The sequence below is a fragment of the Siniperca chuatsi genome, linkage group LG7, assembly GCF_020085105.1.
Source record: "Siniperca chuatsi isolate FFG_IHB_CAS linkage group LG7, ASM2008510v1, whole genome shotgun sequence".
NCBI classification, from domain to species: domain Eukaryota; kingdom Metazoa; phylum Chordata; class Actinopteri; order Centrarchiformes; family Sinipercidae; genus Siniperca; species Siniperca chuatsi.
Window position 1 is genome coordinate 31,686,501 of NC_058048.1, and position 15,501 is coordinate 31,702,001.

General features: G+C 39.3%; 2 protein-coding genes and 1 pseudogene across 3 annotated transcripts in view; all 3 read right to left on the bottom strand.

The window, feature by feature from the left end:
- The window catches only part of LOC122878924 (olfactory receptor 52K1-like), a 58,176-nt gene that overhangs the window by 18,560 nt on the left and 24,115 nt on the right, over positions 1-15,501 (bottom strand). The gene's annotated exons all lie outside the window — the stretch shown is intronic.
- On the bottom strand, positions 1,100-12,258 carry LOC122878933 (olfactory receptor 6N1-like). Its single transcript, XM_044202471.1, has 2 exons — positions 11,892-12,258; positions 1,100-1,867 (listed from the first exon to the last, which is right to left on the bottom strand). Exons 1-2 carry the CDS (start codon positions 12,173-12,175, stop codon positions 1,216-1,218), a joined length of 936 nt encoding a protein of 311 aa, XP_044058406.1. The 5' UTR covers positions 12,176-12,258; the 3' UTR covers positions 1,100-1,215.
- On the bottom strand, positions 7,684-10,700 carry LOC122878927 (annotated as a pseudogene).

Sequence of the window (15,501 nt, forward strand, 5' to 3'; positions counted from 1 at the left end):
ATTTGTTATCTGTATTTATTACACGGCTTTGTTGAATATTCGATTCTGATTTGTCAATTGCAGCATTCTATGGTGTGTTATTTCTGAAGAGCAGACTGCTGCTATGAATAACAGACCGTTCCTATGGACGCAGTTCTGATCATAGACTCTGGAGTCCAATCATATCAATCCGTAGAAATAAGTCCTGTGGCAAAAAAAACGTTTTAAAAACATTTTTAAATCACTTAAATTAATATTTGGTGTCAAATTATTGATTTATTTAGTAAGTATCTGTGTAATAAGTGAGATAATGTACAGCGAGCCAGTCATTATTGCGAAATTAACCCTGACAGGGTGATGCAGGTCTAGAATCACACATACTACTTATTTGTATCCTGTTCCACCAACCTCTCTGTTCTATTTCTTGCTACTGTAAGGTTAACTTTCCCTCCTGGGGATCAATAAAATGTTTTATCTTATCTCAATTTACCAATTAAAATAATCCCATTAATAATTAATAATCCAAAGATTAGAGTCAAGGCAACTGGTCTGTAAATATTATTTACTTAATGTTTGCCACTGTGACACTGTCTTAGTCAACTGTGTTGCACATGCTGTTTTGTCATTACAAATAAGAAAGGTCTTTATTGAGGAGAAACTGAAGTGTTACTGCACCACAAGAAACAGGCTGATAAGGTCAGAAACAAGTAAGGTATATTTAAACTGAAATGAAAAAAAAAATGAAAGAGATCTATTTACACTATATACATTATAGTACCCTCGGCCATATACAAGATTGTACATTTTGAAAATATCTGTGCAGATATGAATCTACTGATGCAGGCTTTTTTGAGGTAATATACAGTAGCATCCTGTTAAGAGTCATACTCATGTAGAGATAGGTATCGATCATTGATATAATGGACATAATGTGATCAAATATAAATATAGTTATAATGGTAAATTATTGATTTTTCATTTTATATTAAATACATTCAGCTCATTTTTCAGTCTGACATGTTATGGTGCACACTACCATTTCTAAAACTGTCTTACAGCTTTATCATTAGTATTGTGGTTGTATGTCCCTCAATTTACAAAAGCAAAACAGGTTGAAAAGTTGAGTTAATTTACTTTATTGTTTGCATTATAACAAAATGCACAGTTCTACATTAGAATACTTCAAAGGTCTGATCATATTAAAGCTAATAAGTTAATCTGTTGGATGACTTCATATTAATACCCTACATTTGATATCAGACTTTTACCTATGACACGGATTTTGGACATTTTCAGGCCATACATTACAGGGTTAAAGAGCGGCTGGCATGTAATCCAGTATAATGATAAAAGAATTCGCATCATATTGGGTACACTGTTCATATTAAACCTGCTCTGTAATAATTCAAAGCTAGCCCCAAAAGAAAAGTTCAAGAGAGAAGCAAGGTGAGGTGTGCAGGTACTGACAGCTTTTTGTCTGGTTTCTTTAGAACCAGAAAAACAAACTAGAAGAATCTTCATATAAGTGTAAATAATAAAAATGAAAGAACCAAAGATTGTGCCAAAAGATGCAATGAGCCCATATATATTAGCTACATGGGTACCTGAGCATGCCAGCTTGACAACAGAGTGGCTATCACAGTAAACTTTGTAAATGATGTTCCCACACAGCTGTGAATGGGAATTCAAATATATTATGACAATACATGCAAGCAAAGGGTATAACCATGTTAGAGCAATAAGCGTGGCAATCTTGTTATATGTCATATGTGTGTTATATTGTAGAGGATAACAGATAGCAAGGTATCTGTCATAAGACATGATGGCTAAGTTTAAATATTCAACAGCTCCATAAGTGTGCACACAATAAATCTGCAGGAAACAAATCGAAGCAGAAACAGTGTGAACGTCAGAGAGAATCTGAACCAGAAGGAAAGGAAACAACCCTGTACTACCATACAGCTCATTCACAAACAGGCTGCACAGAAAAATGTACATAGGCTCATGTAAGCTTCTGTTCATACAGATAATCACAATGAGCAAAACATTTACACTGATAATAAAAATATATAAAGATATGACAATCATAAAATATAAGTACTTAAAAGTTCCAGGGTCAAAGTAGGCAGCAAGTGTGAAATATGAAACCTGTGTAGAGTTTATCATGATCCTTGTTTAGGTTCACAACAATGTTATTGTGCACACCAAGCAGTAATTATGTTACCTATTGTTATAGATTTGTAAAAATTTAACTAGCTTCAACTTGGACTTGTTTGGCACAATTTTCAACTTAAACATAAAGCACACATGAACAGAAGTCAGTGGAGTAATGCTAAACAAACTAATTATCATAGAAGCAATTGTATAAAACATCCCTAAATGGAACATGTTCTTTTCAAAGTCACGAAAATATTTTAATGTTAAAATTTACAAAACAAAGTCTCCGACATTGTGTGAATTTTAGCATTCACCTGCTGTCCTGCTGTAGTCATACTGAGTCCCTCCCCTCCTAACTGAGCTGAAACTCTGCTTCGACTTCTTTTAAACTTTTAAAGACACCGACCGCAGCAGAGTGATCTCATTATGAAAGGTCCCCACTGATACCGATGTTTAATTAATGTCAACAAAAAAGAAAACTTTGTAGAACTTTATATTTAGAATACAAAATATAAAGAAATAGGAATGGTTTCCTTCTATATAAAAAAAACATGTTTGAGTCAATTGTGTCCCTCTTTTTCCCGTCATAATCATGCCCATTTATACTGTTCAGGGTTATATACTATATACAGGCTTATGATACTCAAAACACTTAAGAGTTAAGAGTTGATTAGAAAATAAAAACAAGATAAAACAGGAGAGTAAAAGTTACAGTGCTGTGTGAGAAATTAATCATTATTCGATTTAATAAAAGGCAGCGGCAAATAGAAAAGTCTTCAGCATTGATTTAAAAGAACAGAGTTGAAATCAGTTCTTTGACAGACAGGAAGCCAGTGTAAAGACATCAGAACTGGAGTGATGTGATCCACTTTCTTGGTCTTAGTGAGAACGCAAGCAGCAGCGTTCTGAATCTGATGAAGCTGTCTGATCGATTTTTTTTTAGAGAGACCTGTAAAGACAATGGTAACATATTTTGTTGTTTTCCATAATCTGGTCCATTGGGAGCATGTAGATGTTAAACAGAAGAGGCCCCAGAACAGAGCCTTGGGCAACTCCACATGTAATTTTTGTCCCCTCAGATGTGTAATTACCTATAGACACACAGTAGCCCCTGTCCTTTAAATAGGATTTAATACTGTGCCAGAAAGTCCCACCCAGTTTTCCAGTCGGTCGAGTAATATGTTGTGGTCGACTGTGTCGAATGCAGCACTGAGATCCAATAATACCAAGACTGAAATTCTGCCACTGTCTGTGTTTAAGTGGATGTCACTGAAGACCTGAACAGGAGCAGTCTCAGTGTTGTTGTGTGCTCAAAAACCTGACTGGAAGACATAAAAACAGCTGTTTAATGCCAGGAAGTTGTTCAGCTGTTGAAAAACAGCTTTTTCAATGATTTTACTTAAAAACGGGAGGTTTGATTTGGGCCTATCTTTGTTTATTAGTGATGCGTCTAGATTGTTCTTTTTTTAAGAGTGGTGTGATGATTGCAGTTTTCAGGGCCTGTGGGAAGACACCTGAGAGAAGAGACATGTTGACAGTTTGTAGAAGAACTGAGGCCATGCAATTAGAAATATTTTTTAAAAAGCCTGATGGCAGAATATCAAGGCAGCAGGAACAGGGTTTCAGATGTTGTATAATGTCCTTCAAGTTCTCCAAGTTTATATAGTTAATAGGATCAAATTATGTCATGCTATTTGAATTGATTTTAAGTGGACACAGGGACAACACATGTCCTGTACCTGATATGGAGGCACTGACTGCCTGTCTTTTTTGTCTTTTCTGAATTTTGTCAATGAAGGAGGCAAATTCATTGCAGGCCCTGGTGGATAGAAGTTCAGAGGCTACTGACACAGGAGGGTTTGTTAGCCTGTTGGCATAAGCAAACAAGGCACGTGCATTATTATTGGTTTTGGCAATGATGTCAGCGAAGAAGGACCGCCTTGCATTTCTCAGTTCTAAATTATAAATGCGAAGTCTCTCTTTATAGATGTCATAACGAACCTGGAGATTTGTTTTATGCCACGTGTGTCCAGCTTTACGACACTCTCTTTTTCTATTCTTACCAGCGTGGCATTTCTCCATGGAGATCTTTTCTTACCAGAGACAGACTTCACCTTAGTGGCTGCAATGGCAGGACTTAAAGTCAATGGTGGAAGCGGGTGCTGAGGGAGGTATAGGGGCAGAAAATGGGAGTAAGGGCAAAGGAAGGGGCAGGGGGTTAGTTTGGTTACAGCAGTGACCAGCTCTTTCATCTGGTCGGTGAACTCTAAGAGGGGGGAGGAGGGAGAAAGGGTGACTGGAGATGAGGGTGACCTGGATGGGGTTGGGGGGTTGAAGAAGGTGAACCCTCACCGGTGGTCTCTTCCTCTTGGCTCTGATGATTAAAGCTCTCTTCAGGCAGGGGCTGGGGTAGCTCTCCTTCAAGGTTTCTGCTACACTGTGGTATGTCTTCCTCCTGTTTTGATTCCTCTTGTCTCTTGTCCTTTGCAGAGGGAACAGATGACGAAGGATGTAAAATAGGTTAGAGATTTTACTTATGACTTGTAAAGGCAAAGTCCAACTGCCTTGAAAAGATGTCTGTGGTCCCAGAAAAAGTTGAAATTGTCAATAAAGTGTACTGAATGGACGGTACATGCAGTTGAGAGCCATGTGTTCAGTGCCAACTATCTGCTGAATCTCTCGGTTCCTCTGACTGGTGGTAGAGGGCCACTGATAAACACCTCAGCATTCAGAGAGCTGAATGTGTTCAACAGATCAATGAAGTCCTGTTTAAGCACTTCAGACTGTTCCTTCACAACATCATTAGTCCATATGTGCAGTATGATATTTTCCACATTTGGGTGTGCAGCCACGATATGCAGGATTCTTTCTGTCAAGTCAGAGACCACATCCTTGGGAAAGCCAAGTAATTTGGTGTTCTTACTGCACATGCTTCTTGCATCTTTTACAGCGAAATCACCCACAATCAGAGTTTGAGGCCCAGTGATTAGCTTTCCCTGTAGTCTTTTACTTTCTGATTTACTCTCAGTCCTTACCGGCTGTGTGAAGACGAGATGTTCATCCAGGTAATCAGACGTTCTGTTCTCCACTTGCACACTTGGTTGTTGGGGAGGTTTGTTGCTAACTCCCCCTTTCGCAGCTGTCCACGGCTGTGTCCTGCTAAGAACAGGGGTTGAAGAGGTGCTCTGCCTGGATGATAATGGCCAGCCAGTTGCATCACAAATCTCAGGGCGCTGGGCTCTGCCTGTTACTCGTCCTCCCATTTCCCAGGGAAATGTTTTACTATTGGGCTTTGCTCCAAGAGAGTTCCAGGTAGGACTACCACTTTTAGATTTATTACCCGGTACAGAGTGTTCCTATTTCTTGGTAGCCTTGTTGGTGCTAATTAGCTGTGTGTTAGCATGCTCTTGTCCACTGCTTTGAGTCCATGGTAAAGTGGTGTCATTACCACATAGTCCATTCACTTCCACGTTAATTTCTAACCAGTGGATTTTGGTTTCCAGTACTGCAATTTTCTGTATAAGTTTGTGGAAGTCGTCCATGGAGAAGGGAGGCATCTTGCTGCTAATTAGCTTTAGCTAAGTATCCAGGCTTGTGCTCTTGATAGGCCACACTTACTGAGGAGGTCATAAAAGTGCTGAAGATATGCCAATAGCTTACTTTATCTGAATAAATTACACTCCCAATGATTTATCCCAATGAATTATCCAGGAGCCGCTGCTCGTAATTTCTAGCAGAAAAAACAAGAATATCAGCAAAAGAGTGCAAGCAGAGGCAAGAGCAAGCAGCAAAGCATCTGCACTGTAGGAAAGCAGGAAGCAAGTGCGGTACATAATTTTGGAGCAGGGTGACAAAAGTTTTAAACTGAATACACAAACCACTTGGACCTTGCCTGGATTTTGGACTTTGCCTGCTCCCTGTCGGATCTGTTTGCCTTTGTTGGACTCCTTCCCTGGTTTTGACCACTGCCTGCCTGATTTCCGTGTAAGCCATTTATCATTAAAATCATTGAACTGCACCTGCTCTGCCTCAGTTGTCTGCATTTGGGTCCAAACCCTTGTGTTTCCTGCTTAACACCCAACACTAACAACATTACATCAAACAAAACTGCATATAAGACGCTGTAGGCCTACTCACCATCAGTCCAACCAGCTTGGTCATGTCCAGCTCACTAGAAGTCTACTGAATGATGGCTTGTTATTTTGTATGAAGGGAGACAAAAATTGTTCATTTATTTGTTGTACTGTACATGTTACCTGTAGCTGTGTGCATTTTAATGAGGAAAGCACGATGGAGGTTAGTTGAGCATAGTGTTATCCTACTAAAACACTTTTCCGACAGCATTGCTTGGCTGGACCTCGGCCGCGTCTATGTGCTGAAGAGACTCTCCTGTTATTATGCCGTGTGAAATGGCAGAATTTATTGCAGTTAACTTCTTATAACAAGTGTTCAGTGAGAGCCTTCCTTTGTACTTTTTTAGCTGCTGGAAGCTCCTGTTCCGTAATTTCTTCAATAGACAGGTGACAAAATCTAAACGGCGGCTGGCTTGAGCATATTTTTTCAAACGACACCTTACAGGCAGGTCAATTATATTTAGTTTTTTTGAGGTTTTGATATCATTAAGTAGCTTCCCAGTAGTGTTCCTTGTGTATTCAAATCTGAAAATCAACTACAGATCCCTAGCCAGGAATGGATGAAATTCCAAGATGCTGAAGGCTCTGGACATTGTTGGGCTGTCTTGGCTGACAAGCTTCAGCAGTGTTACGTTGAAGTCGGGGACAGTACACCTGGAGAGTGGCAGACAGGGGTGGTGGTTCCTATTTTTAAAAAGAGGAACCAGACAGTGTGCTCCAATTATCTGGGTATCACACTGCTCAGTCTCCCTGTGAATGTTTATTCCAGGTTGCTGGAAAGCAGGCGCCGACCGATTGTCGAACCTCAGATTCAGGAGGAGCAATGCAGATTCCATTTCAGTTCATAGAGAGATTGAAAGTTATCCTTTAAGATTTCAACATTTTAGTGGGTCTCTTATAACTTGTTGGAAAAAAACACCTACATTTGTAAGATGTTATTATTTATTAGACGTTAAAATTGTGAAGGGTGTGCATATTGCTTTGTGTAAACATTTAGGTGTCACATCTCAACATCTCCTCATTAAATGACAATTCACTCATACTGACAGTCATGTGAACTGCAGTGGAGTTAATCATTTTTTCTTTCCTTATTTTGCCCACTTTTATTCTTTACTCCTTAAAATTTGATTCTGGCCTCGTGACTTGTGGGATACATGTGAATATTTCAAACAAAAACAAAACTATAAAATGAATATGTTATATTGTTGGAGGCCACTGTAGGGTATAAGAACATAAAATGCATTTTTTAAATAATAAGAATTTCTAATTGAGTCCAGTCTAAGCACTTGTTAATGTTTTCACGTTATATTTTAATAATTTGTTTTTACTTGAACTTTATTTCAATTCAGTGTCAGGAATTTTACACTTTTCTTATTACACCTACGTAATCAAGGATCCTCTTAACCACTTTTGCTTGCCATATTTTGTTCTAATTCATTAATGGAATTTTATTTCAATACACCACATTGCAAATTATCCATTGACAGTAAGACAGTTTACATTTTGCATTTTTTTCTAAAATGAGCAAATGTATCAAGGCAAGACATAAATGATTTACTGATACTTTTTATGTCAACATTGAACCTCTGTGACTAGTCAACATTTTATAACAGAACAGATGTTTATATGTTTGTTGAATTTTTGACATTTGCATTCCATACATGACAGGATTCAGAAGTGGTTGTATGATGAGAAAATACAGAGACAGAATGATACGCAGCGCACTGGGAACATCGGTCATATCAAATCTGCTCTGAAGTATCTCGAAGCAGCAGCCAAAAGAAAAATTCAGCAGAGACACAAGGTGAGGTGTGCAGGTACTGACAGCTTTTTGTCTGGTCTGTTTGGAACCAGAAAAACAAACTTTGAGAATTTCAATGTAAGACAAAAGGATTGGAAGCAGAGGGACTAAGACAGAGAGAACAATACCAAAAAGTCCATAAATGTTATTCACTTTAGTGTCAGAGCACGCCAACTTAACAACTAGGTAGTTATGACAATACACGCTGTTAATGATGTTTCCACACAGTGTCAAATAAATGTTTAAGGATAAAGTAATTAGAAATTTCCCCAAAAGAGTACAACCATATTACAGCAATAAAGAAAAACACCTTGTTAGATGTCATGCGTGTGTTATATTGTAGAGGACAACAGATGGCAAGGTATCTGTCATAAGACATGACGGCTAAGTTACTAAATTCTATACTTGCATATGTATACACACAGAACATCTGCAGGTAACAAAAGGGAGCAGAAACAGTGTGAACGTCAGAGAGAATCTGAACCAGGAGCAAAGGAAACAACCCTGTACTACCATACAGCTCATTCACAAACAGGCTGCACAGAAAAAGGTACACAGGTTCATGTAAGCTTCTGTTCATACAGATAACCACGATGAGTGAAATATTGGCAATAACAATAACAATGTATAAAAATGTAGTTATCATGAAATAGAAGTATCTTAAAGTTCCAATATGCAAATAAGCCCCAAGAATGAAATAAGATAAAGTTAATGAAGTTGAATTTGCCATTATTCTTTAAGGCAAAAAAAAAAAGACTAAAACTGAGTGCAAATGATAAAAACCTCACAAACAGCCTAAACTTACCATGTTCTCCCCACCTCACTGAATGTTTAGGGACCTTTAAGTCTGTAAATGAAACATGATCACATCACACACAGTCACGTGCAGCGCTGCAGACCGCTGCAGTTCTGTCAGCTGCAGCAACATCTGCTGCTTTATACCTTTTCAGAACAGAAGAATCCCAACAGGCCAGTCTCACTTTATCCTCAGGACTCATATCAGTCTATCAATCGACACAATCAATGACCCCTCCAAGAATCACCAACTTAACGTGGTGTGTAACATGGAACTGTCCCTGTTACTTTTGACTGTTTTGATTGAATCTCTCACCGCTAAACTCAAACTGGCCATTCAATAAGCTGGTTTAACAATAACATATAAATCTAATAAATATTAGATGCCTTAGTACTGACATTTCCACCAAGCTATCAGACTTATTTCTTGCCTGATATGGTCTATTAACGAATATCAGGAACAGAAAACAATATTTACATATCTGTTTGTTATTTTGGGTGAAAAAAAAAACATATCATCAACCCTTAGAAGCGAATTTGCGTTAACACATTCTCTTTGTCCTGCAACACCAAAACTCAACTCACTCAACATAAAACTCACACTGCTACAAACTAAATCCAATAGAAACTACATAACAAGTGATTGACAGAGAGACTGGGAGGTGCTCTCATGCCGACTGCTTCCGGCTTGACTGCAAACCGCCCCAGTGCGTGCTGAAGGTTATGGTGTGATGAAGCCAACAGAACCACATCATCTGCAAAGAGCAGTGAAGCCATTCTGACGTCCCCAAACCGGACACTTTCCTACCCTCGGCTGCGCCTTGAGATCTTATTTATGAAAATCATGAACAGTATCATGACAAGGACAACCCTGGCGGAGTCCAACATCAACTGAAAACGTATCTGACTTTGTGCCAAGAATACGGACACAACCCTCACTCCAGTTATATAAGGACCGGATGGCTCAAAGCAATGGCCCCAATACCGCATACTCCCGCAGTACCCTCCACAGGACTACCATTTACCAGCTATAAGAAAGTTTACTTGTAGATTTCTACTAAATTGCTCTGGTTAAGTTATTGTGGAAGAGTTGTTTTACCAGTTTAACTTCATAAAGTTAACAGTTAATTCTGCTTTAAAACCATTTATATTTACATTGTCTAAATTAAAACACTTTACATGCACATGAAGTTTAATGACATCCCATTCTTAATCCGTCGGGTTTAATATGGAGTTGGCCCACCCTTTGTAGCTATAACAGCTTCAACTCTTCTGGGAAGGCTTTCAACAAGGTTTATGAGTGTGTTCATGGGAATTTTTGATAATTTTTCTAGAAGTGCATTTTTTAGGTCAGGCACTGATGTTGGACGAGAAAGCCTGGCTCGCAGTCTCCACTCTAATTTATCCCAAAGGTGTTCTATCGGGTTGAGGTCAGGACTCTGTGCAGGCCAGTCAAGTTCCTCCGCACCAAACTCGCTCATCTATGTCTTTATGGACCTTGCTTTGTGCACTGGTGCGCAGTCATGTTGGAACAGGAAGGGGCCATCCCCAAACTGTTCCCACAAATTGGGAGCATGAAATCATCCAAAATGTCTAGGTATGCTGAAGCATTACCAGTTTCCTTTTACTGGAACTAAGGGGCCAAGCCCAACCCCTGAAAAACAACCCCACACCATAATCCCCCCTCTACCACGCTTTACACTGGTTGCAGTCAGGCAAGTACCGTTCTCCAGGCAACCGCCAAACCCAGACTCGTCCATCAGATTGCCAGACAGAGAAACGTGATTCGTCACTCCAGAGAACACGTCTCCACTGCTCTACAGTCCAGTGGTGGTGTACTTTACATCACTGCATCCGACACTTTGCATTGCACTTGTTGATGTAAGGCTTGGATGCAGCTGCTCGGCCATGGAAACCCATTCCATGAAGCTCTGTAAACCAGAGTTTGTTGTTGTTGTATGTGCAGAACGTTTTAGTCAGTACACACAGGTCCTCACAAAAGCTGATGTAAGATGTCACAGTTCATCTAGGTCTGTAGCTGCAGACTCAAAAACACTCCAATCAGTGCAGTCAAAGCAGGCCTGTAATTCCATATAGGTGTGTATTGCTCTATGTAAACATTCAGGTGACACACAATTTGTCTCTGGGCTCATGAGTACTGGGATGCATGTGGATATTTAATATATTATAATCACCATTACACATACCTTACGTTAACGTTTCAATATTGTAGTTATATTTTGTTATTTTAAATGTATTCCTCGAACATTATTTCAATTCACCACACTCCACATTAATAAAGACACTGTCACATTTTTCCCATTAATTTAGAATCATTTATTGATACTTTTCTATTGCACTGTATCTCTCTGACTAGTCAACATTTTATAACAGAACAGATGTTTATATGTTTGTCGTATTTTTGACATTTGCATTCCATACATGACAGGATTCAGAAGTGGTTGTATGATGAGAAAATACAGAGACAGAATGATACGCAGCGCACTGGGAACATCGGTCATATCAAATCTGCTCTGAAGTATCTCGAAGCAGCAGCCAAAAGAAAAATTCAGCAGAGACACAAGGTGAGGTGTGCAGGTACTGACAGCTTTTTGTCTGGTCTGTTTGGAACCAGAAAAACAAACTTTGAGAATTTCAATGTAAGACAAAAGGATTGGAAGCAGAGGGACAAAAATGGTGAGAACAATACCAAAAAGTCCATAAATGTATTCACTTTGGTGTCAGAGCACGCCAACTTAACAACTAGGTAGTTATGACAATACACGCTGTTAATGATGTTTCCACACAGTGTCAAATAAATGTTTAAGGATAAAGTAATTTGAAATTTCCCAAAAGAGTACAACCATATTACAGCAATAAAGAAAAACACCTTGTTAGATGTCATGCGTGTGTTATATTGTAGAGGACAACAGATGGCAAGGTATCTGTCATAAGACATGACGGCTAAGTTACAAAACTGTACATGTGCATATGTATACAAGCAGAAAATCTGCAGGAAACAAAAGGAAGCAGAAACAGTGTGAACGTCAGAGAGAATCTGAACCAGAAGGAAAGGAAACAACCCTGTACTACCATACAGCTCATTTACAAACAGGCTGCACAGAAAAATGTACATAGGTTCATGTAAGCTTTTGTTCATACAGATAATCACGATGAGAGAGGTGTTGGCAATAACAATAATAATGTATAAAAATGCAGTTATCATGAAACAGAAGTATCTTAAGTTTCCAACGTGCAAATAAGCTCCAAGAATGAAATAAGATAAACTTGATAAGGTTGAATTTGCCATTATTCTTGTTTTAAGAGACAAAACAACTACAAACTACAAATTGTGCAAATATTCTCAATGTTCTCACACTTACCCTAGAATAAATCTTTTTTTTTGGTTTAAATATACAGTATTACATGCAGCCTAAACTTACACAGCCATTAAACTTGACACTTAATTAGAGTATGGTTTGATTTTGGGAGTGGGTGGGTGATCACGTTACGATCATTACTGCTACACAAAATTAAAGATTTTGTACATTTTTTCTGACTTTTCTTAAATTGTTTGCTTTGTCCTTGTGAAATAGTACAGAGCCTTGAAAAACTACAAAAATGAAACATCAGTCTTTGCGGTTGCCAGGTTGCCTTTGGCCACTTTTCGATTTAGAAATGAAAAACAGGATCTGCAATTCTCCCAGACAAATAAAACAGGCATTAAAAATTATTTTATTTTAATATTTTTTGCATTCTGTGTTTTTCAAAGACAATGTTCTGATTTTTTCTTCATGTCAGTTTTTTCAGTGTCACTGGTTTTCAGTTTCAACTTTCTGTGACCGTTTTGACGTGGAGAAGAGGGGTCTGAGGGGAGGGGGCAAGGAGAGTATGATTTACATATAATCTGCATACTAAGGAGAGAACGTCACTCTTCCTGAACCACCTGTCACATTTTATATCAAATTTTCTCAAATAAGTAGTCAACAACAATAATAATAATAATAATAATAATAATAATAATAATAATAATAATGGCCGGTCCCCAATACAGGCCAGGGGGAAAAAACAAGGGTGGATAAACCATATTATGTCATTTAATGTGCATGCCAACTAAGCATAATGTACATTTCCAGTGGTGGAGGAAGTATTCAGATCATTTACTTAAGTGAAAGTACTAATACCACACTGTAAAAATACTGTTACAAGTAAAAGTCCTGCATTGAAAATGTTACTTAAGTAAAAGTATGTAAGTATTATCAGGAAAATGTACGTTAAGTATTAAAAGTAGGCCTACTCAATGCAGAAAACTGGCCCCTGTGACAGTTACCGTGGTGTGAAAAAGTGTTTGCTCCCTTCCTGATTCCTTATTTTTTTGCATGTTTGTCACTTAAATGTTTCAGATCATCAAACAAATTTAAATATTAGTCAAAGATAACACAAGTAAACACAAAATCCAGTTTTTAAATGAAGGTTGTTATTATTAAGGGAAAACAAATCCAAACCTGCACTTATTTCAGCTGCTTGTATCCGCAATCTCATTCTTTCGGTCACTACCCAAAGCTCATCACCATAGGTGAGGGTTGGAACATATAGATCACCTGGTAAAACACAAACTTTGCCTTCCAGCTCAGCTTCCTCTTCACCACAATGGTCCGGTACAATTACTGCTGATGCCGCACACGTTTGCTGGTCAGTCTCATGCTCCATTTTACTATCACTCATGAACAAGACCCAAGATACTTGAACTCCTTCATTTGGGACAGCTACTCACTCCCAACCCGATGGGAAAAATCCACCATTTTACAGCTGAGAACCATGGCCTCAGACTTGGAGGTGCTGACTCTCATCCTGACGGCTTTAAATTCGACTGCAAACCACCCCAGTGTGTGCCGATGGTTATGGTCTGACAAAGCCAACCAACTTCATCATCTGCAAAAAGCAGGGAAGAGATTCTGAGGTTCCCAAACTGAACACTCCACTACCCTCTACAGTGCCTTGACATCCTATCCCTGAAAATTGCAAACAGAATCTGTGACAAGGCACAATCCTGCTGGGGCCCAACACCCACTGAAAACATGTCCGACTTCTGCTGAGAACACGGACCCAGCTCTCACTCGGTTATAGACCAGCCTCCTTCTTGAACATGATGGCCTCCTTCACCATTGGTGTCCACCAGCAGGTTCTCAGGTTGCTGCCACGACAAGCACCGACAACCTTCTGACCACAACAGTAGCCACCTCCACAAATAGAGGCTTTGGACATGGCCCACATGGTGTTTGTTATGGCCAATCCATGACTATCATAGAAGTCCAATAACAAAGCACCACTCAGGTTGAGATTGGGCAGGCCGTTCCTCCCAATCACCCCTCTCCAGGTTGCTCCATTGTTGCCCACATGAAAATTGAATTACCCAGGTAGAACTATAGAGTCACTATGTGGTAACTTTTCCAGGGCCCCACCCAGACACTCTATGAAGGCCAGATTCTCTGATCTGCTGTTCAGTGCATAGGCACAAACAGTCAGAGCCTTCCTCACAGCCATTTGCCCTCTCATTTTCAGGGGAGAACTCCAAATCAGTGGCCTTCGGCAGGGACCTAGGCATGATGGCTCCATGTAGTTCTTTCGAGCTGCGCCAGACCGGGCCCCAAGGGTCAAAGGCTGGCAATCAGTTGCTTGCCAGCAAGCACTCCTCCCAGGTCTGGGAAAAATTATGTTTCCATAAGGTGCGTTCTAGTTGCACAAAACCACTTTAGAAATTATTGTGTTTGCTGTGGCGACCCACACTACAATTATCTTTCATTCTTAAATGCACCATCTGTAATCCAAATATTTACAAAAGAGCTACTGCTACCACCAACAGTAGTACTACTACATTTGTGACATCTGGTGGACAGTCAGGATTTAGAGTGCATCATAGAACAGAGACAGCACTGGCGAAAAATTACAAATGACCTTTTAATTGCATCAGACAATGGACTAGATCTTAGTGCTGCGTTCAACACCATTGACCATCACATCCTATTACAGAGACTGGAACATCACAAAGTTAGTTTAAATCCTATCTATCAGATCGATCTCAGTTTGTACATGTTAACGGTGAGTCCTCCGTGCACGGCAAAGTTAGTCACGGCGGTTCTGTGCTTGGACCGATTCTATTCACCTTATATATGCTTCGTTTAGGCAATATTATTAGGAGACACTCCTTAAACTTTCATTGTTATGCGGATGATACCCAATTATATCTATACCTCAAGCCAGATGAAACTAACTAGTTAGCTAAAGTTCAAGCATACCTTAAGGACATAAAGGCCTGGATGACCTGCAATTTTTTTTTATGTTAAACTCAGACAAAACTGAAGTTATTGTACTTGGCCCCAAACACCTCCAAGACACATTATCTAAAGATTCAGTTGCTCTAGATGGCATTGCCCTGGCCTTCAGTACTACCGTAAAGAACCTCGGAGTTATCTTTGATCAGGATTTGTCCCACATGAAACAAACTTCAAGGACTGCCTTTTTTCACCTATGTAACATTGCAAAAATCAGGCACATCCTGTCTCAAAATGATGCCGAAAAACTAGTGCATGCATTTGTTACTTCTAGGCTGGACTATTGCAATTCCTTATTATCAGG